Source organism: Mus pahari, chromosome 10, assembly GCF_900095145.1.
Source record: "Mus pahari chromosome 10, PAHARI_EIJ_v1.1, whole genome shotgun sequence".
In the NCBI taxonomy this organism is placed as follows: Eukaryota; Metazoa; Chordata; class Mammalia; order Rodentia; family Muridae; genus Mus; species Mus pahari.
Genome location: NC_034599.1, coordinates 112,692,431 through 112,704,861, shown reverse-complemented (window position 1 = coordinate 112,704,861; position 12,431 = coordinate 112,692,431). Strand labels below are relative to the sequence as shown.

Genomic DNA, 12,431 nt, shown 5'->3' with positions numbered 1-12,431 from the left:
AAAAAAAAAAAAAAAAGAGAAAAAGGGCTTGATAACCTGAAAATTTCCCATTTCTTCTTCTGTTTAAGACTTTATCAAATCACTCTATGACAGTATCATTTTTAAAGTATGATGTGAAAAATTAAATACATTGAACTTAATTTAAATATGTTTCTTATTTTAGGACAGTGGTTTCTATACAGGGAAACACTGTCTCAAATAAACAATAAATGAGTGAAAAAAATAAACAATTAAATATTTATTTTTATTGAATTCATTTGTTGACTTTGTCATGGATGAGTTTATTAGTGCTTAACTTTTTGAGTTCTTCTTAGCTTCCCTGACCCATTCCTCTGTCAGCTGTGCACTGACAAAGGTCTGTCCTGTTCTGTCAGCTGTGCACTGGGAAAGGTCTGTCCTGTTCTGTCCGCTGCCTCCCTCCTTACCTTGCTCCTGTGCATTGCCCCTGTTCCTGGACCTGTCTCCCGAGCCTTCAGCATCTTTTCCCCATCTACACCTGCACTGTGAATTGTTTTCTCCTGCTTTTCTCTGACAGATTCAGAGATTCGGATCTTACAATGAGGTCTCTAATCCATCTTGAGTAGATTTTTGTGCAGAAGTACAAACTGAGGCTTGACATTCGGTGTATGGACTTTCAGTTTCCCCAGCATCGTCTGTTGCAGAAATAGACATTCCTTATCTGATGTTTGTCTCTGACACATTGTCAAAACGAGGTGGCTGGACCCGGGTGGCATTATTTCCCGGTCCTGCGTTCTCTCTTGTTGGTGACCACACATCCTCTGGCTGCTTCATTACTGTGGCCCTGCCATCTAGTTTGAGATCAAGTATGGTGATTGCGACATCATTGCTCCTCCACGCAGGACCTATTGCTTTGGCCGTTTGGGGTCTTCAGAGCTTCCGTAGGAATCTGAGACTGTTCAGTGGCATTGTATGTATAGCTTAAAGGTATGGGGGATTTAGGATCCATACCAGACAGCTCAGCGAGGAAGGGGACCTCTAAATGCTACGAGTCAGGGCTTTTCCTACCCTTTGCCTGAAGACTCAGTCTAAAACATTTGCCAGTGCACCCCAAGATAATCTCATTTGTATCTTTGGTATCTTTGCCGTGGATGTAGCACGCGCTCACTAATATTTCTCCAGTGAGTTGGTGAATAGAAAGGAAAGCGCCTTAACATCACTGACAGTCTAAGCCACTCCTCTGGGACATTTCCACTATTTAGATGTAGTCACCCTCTCTGCCCTAGCATGTACCTCTGCTCCACAGTACAGCTATGCCTCATAACCCTTCCTACACCTTGACAGTTGTCAGTAGTTACTAAATGTTATCTACAAGTCTGTGTCATTCTCTGGGGTGGGCTTCCTGTGACCCCCAGCTGTGGAAGTGCCTTCGAAGCCAACCCCAAGAGAGACGCTTGCATCTGTCTGCCGTGACCTCCCCTCCCCACACCTCACTGGCTCCTCAAAGCAGCCCCGAGGCAGGCAAAGGGCAGGGTTGAAGACTTGGGCTCAGCGCTTTGGTAACGGCATCTAAGGCTAGGCACTCAGGGCTTTGGAATCATAAGCAGGTCACTTCTCAATGCCCAGCCTGCAGCCGACAGCCTCCCAGGCCTTTGTTAAGCTCTGCTTGGCCCTTGCCCATGTCTGGTCAGGGCCTGAGGGATGTTTCTCCCCAAACATCTCATGCCCTCAGGTCTGAAGGTCATCGTAGGTGCCCTGCTGCGCTCCGTGAAGAAGCTGGTAGACGTGATGGTCCTCACTCTCTTTTGCCTCAGCATCTTTGCCTTAGTTGGTCAGCAGCTCTTCATGGGAATTCTGAACCAGAAATGCATTAAGAACAACTGTGGCCCTAACCCTTCATCCAACAGTAAGTTCCTGCTGTTTACCCTTTGTATTTGTGCATGCTTGATTTCCAGCTACTCCTCACTTCTATGGTCTGATTACTCTGTCCTTAGGAGCAAGGCCAGACAGTACACACACACACACACACACACACACACACACACACACACACACACACACANCACACACACACACACACACACACACACACACACAGAGTGTAGAGAATTACCTCATTCTTTGAGTTTCTCTGGAAAAGGAATGTCTCAAAGCCGAGCGCACAGAGCAACAGATGCCGCCTTCCCTGCCTCTTGGATCACCGCCATGGCTCTGAGTTCGTTCAGAATACCTGGATTTGGCCAGAGGGAACCAGAAATTTCTAAGACCCTTCCCTCCTCTCAAGTGTTTGTTTACTTATTTTTCAATGCCGATACTTCTTCTATGCCTGCTTCCTCTGCCCTGAGATCCAACTTACCCCTCTTTAATGAGTCCCGAACCTCATGTAGTCTGCTCACACCAGTCACAGCTGAGTCTTGTCCACCTTGGCCTCCATCTTGGGGGGAAGGGGGAGGGCCCATCCTCCCATCTCTCCATCCTTCTTTCCTTCCTTCCTCTTCTCTCTCTAAGGCTCCATTCCTTGATGGATGCCCATGTTGATCACTTCAGAGAATTAAAATCCAGCTGCTTGAAGAGTAATCTGACATATTTGCTATTCCTTTTCATATTAGTCTTTTTCTTTTTTCTTTTTTAAAAATCCAAATCTGTGGCTTTCTTCTCTTAGAGGATTGCTTTGTAAAGGAAAATGATAGCGAGGACTTCATAATGTGTGGCAACTGGCTCGGCAGCAGGTAAGAGGTCTAGACTGTCCCTCTAGGTCAACCATAGCTCAAGTTTTTTGGGATATGAGCACATAGTTTTCATGTATTGACTAGTACAGCGATCGGAGTTCCCAGTGATGAGTTTCCTGTGTCTAAGCAGGTTTATTTATTTACCTTAGTTTTCAATTATTATTTTTTAATTTTATTCATTTCTATGTGTGTGGGTGTTTTGCTCATGAGTACCATGTGCATGCAGTACCTGTAGATGCCAGAAGAGGGCACCAGGTCTTCTGGGCCTGGAGTTACAGGTGGCTGTGTGCCACCATGTAGGTGCTGGGAATGGAAGCTTGGGTCTCTGGAAGAGCAGCCAGTGATGTTAACTCCACCTTAGGCTCCTAACTTTTGCTTTTAAAGTCAAAGTCTTATTACATATTCCGTTACATTACTCATTATATTCCGCTCAAACTTAGGATCCTCCTGCCTCAGCCTCCCTAATAGCTGGGACTATAGGCATGTACATCCATGCCTGGCTTACACAAGCTTAGATTTGTGTTATTTAAATGAAAATTACTTTTTAGCTGCACGGGATCCCACATGAGAGGCAGTGGATTTTAGCACTTGGGAGGCAGAGGTAGGTGGATCTCTGAGTTCAAGGCCAGTCTGGTCTACAGACCAAGTTCCAGGACAGCCAGGGCTATGCAGAGAAACCCTGTCNCNCCCCCCCCCCCAACCAAACAACAACAAGTCATTTGCAAGTGTGGCCAGTAGGTTTCCTTCCAGTTACGTGGAATCGGTAGCTCACTAACAATAAATATGTAGAAAATTCAATGATATTTCAAATTTGTGGAATGCATGTGTGAATCTTTCACAGGTGAGTAGTTAAATAAATACTAGGACTATAAGACCCAAAAAGGAATTCCTCCTTGTTTGAGCACAGAATATTAATCCACAAGAGAGCAGGCGATATTCACGAAGGGGCTTCAGAAGGATGGTAAGACACACGCCCATGGCTTTATTATAATAGATACATGTGGATGAGCGAAGAAATCAATGTGTGTTTCTCTCTCCATGGAAATCTGGAAGCTTATAGAGCTAGCTGTTAACTGTACCTGTGGTAGGCAGGACCCAGGGACTCAGGAGGGAGCCTTAATAACTACTATGTACATATTTTTTTAGGCTACAACATTTTTATTTTAAATTATGCAAATCACCATTGTCCCAAAGTTCATTCTTTTTCTGTTCTTTTCTCTAATTTCATTTTTGTTTTTCACTTTTTCTTTTTATCCTTTGTTGGTGTCAGTCACGTAGATAGTGAATTTTAGGGATTTCCACACTGCTCCTTCTCCCTCTGAAACATGTCTTCTTTCCAATTTATCCTTTCTTCCTTTGTGGTGTGTGTGTGTGTGTGTGTGTGTGTATGTGTGTGTGGTATGTGGTGTGTGTGTATGTGTGTGTGGTATGTGTATGTGTGTGTGGTATGTGGTATGTGGTGTATGTGTGTGTGCGTGGTGTGGTGTGTGTATGTGTATGTGTGTGTAGTATGTGGTTGTCTGTGTGTGGTGTGGTTGTATGTGTATGTGTGTGGTGCGTGTGTATGTATGTGTGTGTGGTATGTGGTGTGTGTGTGTGTGGTATGTGGTGTGTGTGTGTGTGTATGTGTGTGTGGTATGTTGTGTATGTGTGTGTGTGTGGTGCATGGTATGGTGTGTGTATGTGTGTGTGGTATGTGGTTGTCTGTGTGTGGTGTGGTTGTGTGTGTATTTGTATGGTGTGTGTATGTGTGATGTGTGTGTATGGTGTATATGTGTGTGGTTTGTGGGTATGTGGTGTGTGTATGTGTGTGGTGTGTGATGTAGTGTGTATATATGTATGGTGTGTGTGTATATGTGTATGTATGGTGTATGTGTGTGGTGTAGTATGTGTATATGTATGGTGTGTGTATGTGTGTATGGTGTGTGTGGTGTGTGGTATGTATGTGTTGTGTGTGTTTGTATGTGTGGTGTATGTGGTATAGTGTGTATGTATGTATGGTGTATGTATATATGTGTGTGTAGTGTATGGTGTGTGGTATGTGTGTGTATGCTGTGTGTTTGTATGTGTGTATATGGTGTGTGTGTGTGTGGTATGTGGTATGGTATGTGTGTATGTGTGTGGTGTGTGTATATGTGTGTGGTATATATGTGGTGGGTGTGTGTTTGTATGTGTATATGGTATGTGTGATGTGTGTGGTGTGTGTGTGTGTGTCCCACTGAGTTTAATCAGGGTTGCTTACAAGAACAAGGCTGGGAGGTTAGCTACTGAGTGCTGGAGCTTACAGTGGCTATGCCCCTTCCTTGGCGACCACTAACTATCAGTCCTTGCTCATGGAGAGGGTGGGGCCTCTCAAGGGACTCCTGTTTCCATGGTGGGATGTTGACAGGTCTGTCTGGTTCCCACGGCTCCTGGGATGTGGGTCTTTATATTGCTATAGTGCCTTGGACCTGCATTTAATCTTTCAATGAACACCTGGCTAATACGATTTCATCATTGATCCCTTAGGAGGGTCAGTGAGAGTCCTTGAGGGAATGTCAGGGAAACTCAGCAGGCAGAGGGCCGGTGTGGGGAGGCAGCCATTCTCTATGTTTTCTTGAGGAACTTGGGCTGGTGGTGGGGGTAGTGAATCTAATCTTTGCTTGATTCCCTTGTTTCCAATATCTAGACCCTGCCCTGATGGTTCTACGTGCAATAAAACCACATTAAACCCAGATTATAATTATACAAACTTTGACAACTTTGGCTGGTCTTTTCTCGCTATGTTCCGGGTTATGACTCAAGACTCCTGGGAGAAGCTTTATCGACAGGTTCCTATTTATATTCTCTCTAACCGCCCCCCCACCCCCGTTCTGACTTCCCTGCCTAAACAACCCATTTATCATTTATTTAAAACCTTTCCTCCCGCTCCTCCTTTGTCATCTCTTGCTTATCTGAGTTGGATGTATGATTGAATCCTGCTTCAGAGATTGTGTTAGAAACTCTTAGACAATGAAACACCGTACTGGAAATAAGAGCACAAACTCTTTCTTCATGCATTACCCGCTGCCTGCGCTTCCAGCCTTAGCGCCCTCTCTCTCTCTCTCTCTCTCTCTCTCTCTCTCTCTCTCTCTCTCTCTTGCCTTTTCTGAAAACTCACAAACATCACTGAGAGAGTTATGGACAGTCAACTCAGGGAGATTGGCCTCTCTATGAATGTATGGCAGTTCCACTGTAAGACGGCTTAAGAGTTGCTATGTCACTGTGGACTCGGTGGCTGTCTTGCCTTTTGGCTTCTCTGGATACAATGGGCCAAGAGGAAGTACTGTGGGCCACCGGGGGTGGGGAGGTGCGGTGTTCACTTGCGCTTGCAGGTTTTGAGATCACGCATGTATTTCTTTTGCAAGACGGTGCAGTGATACTTGGCCGTTCACAAAGCTCGCTCTTAACCGTGCAGACGGGGTTGGAGAGATGACTCGTTGTTAAGAGCACTTGATCCTCTTGGGTTTCTAGCAGCCTCGCATCATACAGCTCAATGACTGCCTGTCACTCCAGCCCTAGGAGACCTGACACCTTTTATTCTGGCTACACACAACAGCAAAAACTGCCACAGTCATACATATAAAGATAAATACATCTTAAAAAAAAGAACCATGTGATTGAGTTATAAAATATTCCAACATATCTCATATTTTAAGGAAGTTTACGATTTTGTATTCAGCTCATTCGTAACTGCCCTGGGCTATGGTTAAACACTTCTGCTGGAGACCTGAGCATCTGCAACCTGTTGGACTATGGAAGGCACAACAGATATTGTACACTGTGTTCTGCCCCTTGCAGATCCTTCGGACCTCTGGGATCTACTTTGTCTTCTTCTTCGTGGTAGTCATCTTCCTGGGCTCTTTCTACCTGCTTAACTTAACCCTGGCCGTCGTCACCATGGCTTACGAGGAACAGAATAGAAATGTAGCTGCTGAGACAGAGGCCAAGGAGAAGATGTTTCAGGAAGCCCAGCAGCTGTTAAGGGAGGAGAAGGAGGTAGGAGCAGTAGGGGCTGCTCCAGGGGCCAGCAGGAACCCAGAGACACTGTGAGGGAGGCTGAAGGTGGTTTGGGGCCCAGTCTCAGCCCTTTAGTGTCCTGTGTTTTACTGAGAATTGGAGCCCTATGCAGGCTGGCTGTGTTGCTGCTGTTCTCAAACGGGTCTGGACACAGGGTTCTGGAGAGTGTGGTCTCAATGCTTATTGAATTCTGGGAACTGGTACCATCTAAGAACGCATGCCAAATTACTGGCTATAGAATGTAATTTATTTATGTGCACACTGAGGCTCTGTGGCGAACCTTCTTAGGCAAATCCGAAGGCATTCTCCTCTACTGGGGAGGGCTGGGGCTCTATCATTGGAGGTGGTGCAGTTCCTCCCTTCCTGGAATCCCAGCCTAGCTACGCACCATCCTAGGACATTTCCCTGCCATCACATCCTCCGGTCCTAAGATTTTCACGGTAGTAACAGTAGTTTTACACTCTGCTGTCTTCTGCATACCTCAGATTTATCCCATGGAATCCCATGGTAAGTCCTCAGCGTCCCCAGGTATAAATACACACCGAGTCCCTAGCACATTCGAGGTGTTGTGCTGGGGATCAGTCATGGGGAAGCATGTGAGAGTTAACCCTGCCCTGGGCAACAGCAAGGCCTGTGTTAAAAACAAAAAACAAACAAACAAAACCCCCTGAGCCACACCCCAAACCCTGAGCCCAGCTACGCATTCAAATGAGGCAAGGGGCCACCTAAAGGGTCCAGTGTGACAGAGACCACAGAGTAGCTCCCTGAGGTTGAGGTCATCTGCGTTTTCACAGGGAGGCATAATCTGTTCACTAATTGCTTCTGCTCTCTCTCACAGGCGCTGGTTGCCATGGGAATTGACAGAACTTCCCTTAATTCCCTCCAAGCTTCATCCTTTTCCCCAAAGAAGAGGAAGTTTTTTGGTAGTAAGACAAGAAAGTCCTTCTTTATGAGAGGGTCCAAGACAGTTCGAGCCTCAGCGTCTGATTCAGAGGACGATGCCTCTAAAAACGTAAGTCTTCTCCCGGGGATCAACAGTGTGACCGCGCCTCCAGGGGAATGGCTCTGCAACAATTCGATGAAGAACTACTCTCCTCTCCAATCCTCTCTCTGTCGGTGTGCTTGTGTGCACACCCAGCCCTCTGTGTGGTGATTCTGGTCTATGTGTGAGCAGTCAGTCACAGTGTGCATGTGAGACGTATGTTCTCTGTCACTGTGACAAAATTCCCAGTGGAACAACTTCAGGGACTAAAGAGTTATTTTGGTCCAGGTTGAGGGATTTCCAGTGTGTACTAGCAGGGAAGGTATAGCTTCATGATTGGCTCAGACTAAGTTAGCAGGAGAATGAGGCAGCATGGTGACCAGTCACATTGTGGCAAATGACCAAGAAGCAGAGAGGTGCAACAGGAGGCATAACCTTCAAAACTCATGGTGGCCCATGTCAGTCAGCTAAGCACCATGCTCCAGGGGGCCCATAACCTCCCAAAAGTAAGACCACCATCTGGGGACAAGGTCTTTAACTCACAAGCCTGTCGGTTATTAGATTTCTGAGGCATCCTAGGGAGCTGGAAGGTAGAAAGAGACCAGGGTCTGACCTTCAGACAGGGCTGTGTTTATTAGCACACACAGCGAGGGGCAGCATTTCTTCTGCAGGAAACTGAAGGGTCTGTCTGGAGCAAAGCTGGCTACCATCCTTTATAGGGGCAAGAGTGAGGTGGGGGGCTTGGGAATGAGGAGATTGTCACAGCCATAGGGTCGGCTGTGCATCTTTCCCGCACACTCTCTCCTTCCTAAAGTTGTTTGCACAAGGTGAGGCAAATTATTTTGTGAGACATAATCTTTCTGTGCTCACTGACAAGCTGGGCAAAGTCATCTGTGATCTCACTCTCATTTCAAATCCTAAAAAAAAAAAAAAAAAAAAAAAAAAAGCATGGGAAGAGATAAGGAGAGAGGGAGTCAGAAGAAGCAGGGAATAGGGTGTCAGTTCTTTACCTGCTTTGAGGGGAGGTGGGTTGCTGTTAAAGGGGGTTAGTTCTGGGACCATTAAGGAAGGTATCCTCTGGTCACTTAGCAGGAGAGTCTTAACTTGATTGACTGCCCTTGGATCATGTGATTGCTGTCATGCATTACTGGAGAAACTTAAAAAAAAAAAATCCTTAGGGGATTGTAAACAGTTGATTTTGCTGCAGAGAAAACCTGAGAGATTGTCCAGGAAGGTGGACAGAGTGGGAGGAGTCGGGCTGGGAGAACCGGAGTGAGCCGGTGAGATGAAATGGGTACAGCATTGGCTCAGGGTGATGGTCACCAGTCCCTCTTACCAGGACTTCTGCACCAAAGTGAGTACCAGAAGACCGGGGATCTGCAGGTCATCGGAGGAAGGGAGCCAGAGAAAACAGGACTCCTGATAAGAATTGTGTCTGGGCTGGAGTTTCTCCACAGCATCGAAAAGCTATTTTGCTACGTGTTCAGGAACAGATGGAGCTGTGGTAGGGTGAGAGCCACTGGGAAATCTTATGTGAAACATTTTGTTTAGTGGGAGAGTTCAGTGAGTAAAACATTTAAAAGGCAGTGTAAAAATGTCAAGTATGGGGATAATAAGGAAAGACATGATCAATGGAAGGAGACAGAGTGGCAGGGAACCAGCCGCCCACACAGGAGGAGGCTTGTGGCTGACTTCCTGTCTGGTCCCTGTGCCTCACCTCAAGCCGGGTTGGGTTTGTTGGTGCGGAAGCAGTTTATGGAGGAGGGTGCACACCTTCAGCAGCAGTCAGGTCTCCTCTTGGCAGCAGCCAAAGAGCCCGGGTAGTTCTGGAGTGTGTTAGGCTGAGAGTGTGTGAGACACGGGTTATGTAAGGAGGGCTTCAGGCCAGTTTCAGTTCTGAGTCCTCCAAACAATGCCCACAGTGGCAAACAGAGGGAGGCGTTGATGTCCCATGTCCCATTAGAGCCTCTCAACGGTCATTTTCTTGACCTGATTTCAGTGGGTCGTGGGCACTGATCTCAGCTTTTCTCACTGACAGGAATCCCAGAACTTGAGAGGCAGAGGCAGATGAATCTCCCAGTTTGAGGCCAGCATGGTCTATAGAGCGAGTTCCAGGACAGCCAGGGCAACACAGGGAAACCTCAAAAAACTGAAAAGAAAAAATGCAAATACCATAAGATAATAATAGCCATCTCGACGGGGAATGGTTTCCCTCCTGTTTACACATAACGTCTTTGCCCTGGGCTGGATGGTGGTTGATGTCCTTCCTGTCCCAGAGTCATGAAAGGAGGCTTTGGAGAAAACTCTTAGACAAACATGCTTGGATCTAAAGTGGATAGGCCAAATCCCATCTCCAGAGCTAGTTTTTTAGTAAAGTAATAAGTGTCCATTTTCAAGTGTTATCTATGCTCAAAAGACATCTGAATCCCTATAAGACTGAACCCAGTGGTCAACATTATCCGTAACTAGTATGTATGTGTCTGCAGACGGAGACAGACAACCTGAAAACCTTAACAAGGATTTTTTTTTAAACTCTCACGAAGACATCAAGTTATTAATACAATTACCTATAATACAGAGGCCAGTGAACAGAAAACTATTAAAATATAAGCCGAAGTACCCAGGCTTGTTGAGGCAGAAGCAAAGATGGATCAGAAACACAGGCATGGGGCTGGAGAGATAGCTCAGAGGTTAAGAAAACTGGGTGCTCTTCCAGCGGTCCTGAGTTCAATTCTCAGCAACCACATGGTGGCTCACAACCAGCTATAATGAGATCTGGCGTCCCCTTCTGGTGTTCAGGCATATATGCAGACAGAACACTGTGTACATAATAAATAAATATATAAATAAATAATCTTTAAAAATTGAGTGTTATTTAGGGAAAAAAGACACAGGCAAAGGAATCCCAGGAACAGAAAGACTCCATATCTCAGTTACAGGAAGCGGGCTCAGAGACCCAGCAGAAATGTCTGGCATCTAGGCTGTGGCACAGTGGGAGTTAAGTGATCAGGATGAGAAGGGTTAAGATGAGCCAGGCGTTATATAGGAGGAAGGGCCTTGAACTCCGTTTTATTTTTATCACATATCTAAATCAGTTTAGGTACTATAAAGGAGAATTCTAAATTTGGGCTGCCAGTGGTGGTCATTCAATGTTTATTGAAGCCAGACTGAGCCAAGAACAGGTGAACCTGATCTGAGATCTGCCAAATGGAGCATTTTCAGAGTAGCTACAGGCAGGCAAGGGCGTGTCCTTTGGCACAGACAATTTGGAAAGGACAGTGTGGCTGTTGACTCACTCTGAAGCAAAGCCAAAGGCATCAGAGTGCCAGTAGGTTACCCGAGCAGACGTTCCTCCGGGAGAGGAGAGTGCTATGTGTTCAGGAAGACAGCACACAGTGGAGCCGCCTCCACCCAAAGTAGCTGGAGGCTGAACCCCATGGAGTTAGGTTATTAGAGTCTGTCTGTCTGTCTCTCTGTATTGGATATATATTTTTTAGTCCATCATTGGTTACAGATTGCTAGGGACCAATGATCATAATTTTGCTGTTTTTGACTTGCTGTGTAACAGGACAGAGGGGCCTGGGGCTATAGAGGAAGTGCTTGAGGTGAGGCCCTAGGACATATGGATAAGGCAACCAAACCAGCAGCATCTCTGGTACAAACCAACCTAGAAATGACCGCAGTTGGAGGATCAGCAGTGAGTTAGTAGCAAATCAGAAAAGATCCCCAGGGAAGTAGTGTCTAAGCCAGTGGGATTCACCAGGCAAAAGGAAGAGCAGGTGTTGCCAGCGCAGAGAGCAACATGTGTTGCACAGCCAGGGTCTGGAAGCAAAGATGGGCAGGAGACCATGGCCCATTAAAAAGCATGTGTGTAGATGTGTATGCACATGAGTGTGTGCGTGTGGATGCATGTGTGTATGCTCGTGCGTTTGTGTGTGTGTGTTTGTGTGTATTTGTCTGTGTATGCATGCATATGTGGATGTGTGTGTATGTGAATATGTGAGTGTGTGCATGTACATGTATGTGTGTGGTTGGGGGATGCTGGCAGAGCCTATATGCCTATATTGGTAAGATGGGAGCAATCCCAGAAGGTCTTAAAGCCAATACAAGGTGTTCATTCAGTCTATGCAGAGGGGAGAGCAGGGAAAATGTGAAGCGTTTGAAGCTAGAGATGTGTGTTTTTGTTTGTTTGTTTGTTCTTTGAGACAGGATCTTATTATGTAGCTCTGGCTGTCCTAGAGTTTGCTATGTAGAACAGGCTGGCCTCAAACTCATAGAGATTTCCCCACCTCTGCCTCCAAAGTACTAGGATTAAAGGTGTGAACCAATGTGTGTGTATATATATAGTTGTTTTTTTCCGAGACTGGGTTTCTCTGTGTAGTCCTGGCTGTCCTGGAACTCACTCTGTAGACCAGGCTGGCCTCGAACTCGGAAATCTGCCTGCCTCTGCCTCTCAGGTGCTGGGATTAAAGGCATGCACCACCACCACCCAGCCACCACACCTATTTTTAAAAAAATATTTAATTTTCCTCTTTCTCTTCTTTCCTCCTCCTCCCTCTCTGACTCCCTTCCCCACCTTTCCCTTCCTCACTTTTCTCCCTTTCCTCCCCCTCCTCCTTTCCCTCCCTCCTTCTCTTCTCTTCTCTTCTCTTCTCTTCTCTTCTCTTCTCTTCTCTTCTCTTCTCTTCTCTTCTCTTCTCTCTCTCTCTCTCTCTCTCTCTCTC

The 12,431-nt window shown here is 46.1% G+C and overlaps 1 protein-coding gene across 1 annotated transcript in view; it reads left to right on the top strand.

Annotated features, from left to right (window-relative positions):
* Window positions 1–12,431, top strand: part of Scn11a (sodium voltage-gated channel alpha subunit 11) — a 69,040-nt gene that overhangs the window by 10,713 nt on the left and 45,896 nt on the right. The window contains exons 6-10 of the mRNA XM_021207846.1: window positions 1,691–1,864; window positions 2,621–2,687; window positions 5,356–5,497; window positions 6,507–6,704; window positions 7,564–7,737. Coding sequence (XP_021063505.1) covers window positions 1,691–1,864; window positions 2,621–2,687; window positions 5,356–5,497; window positions 6,507–6,704; window positions 7,564–7,737 — 755 coding nt within the window. The remainder of the gene's footprint in view (window positions 1–1,690; window positions 1,865–2,620; window positions 2,688–5,355; window positions 5,498–6,506; window positions 6,705–7,563; window positions 7,738–12,431) is intronic.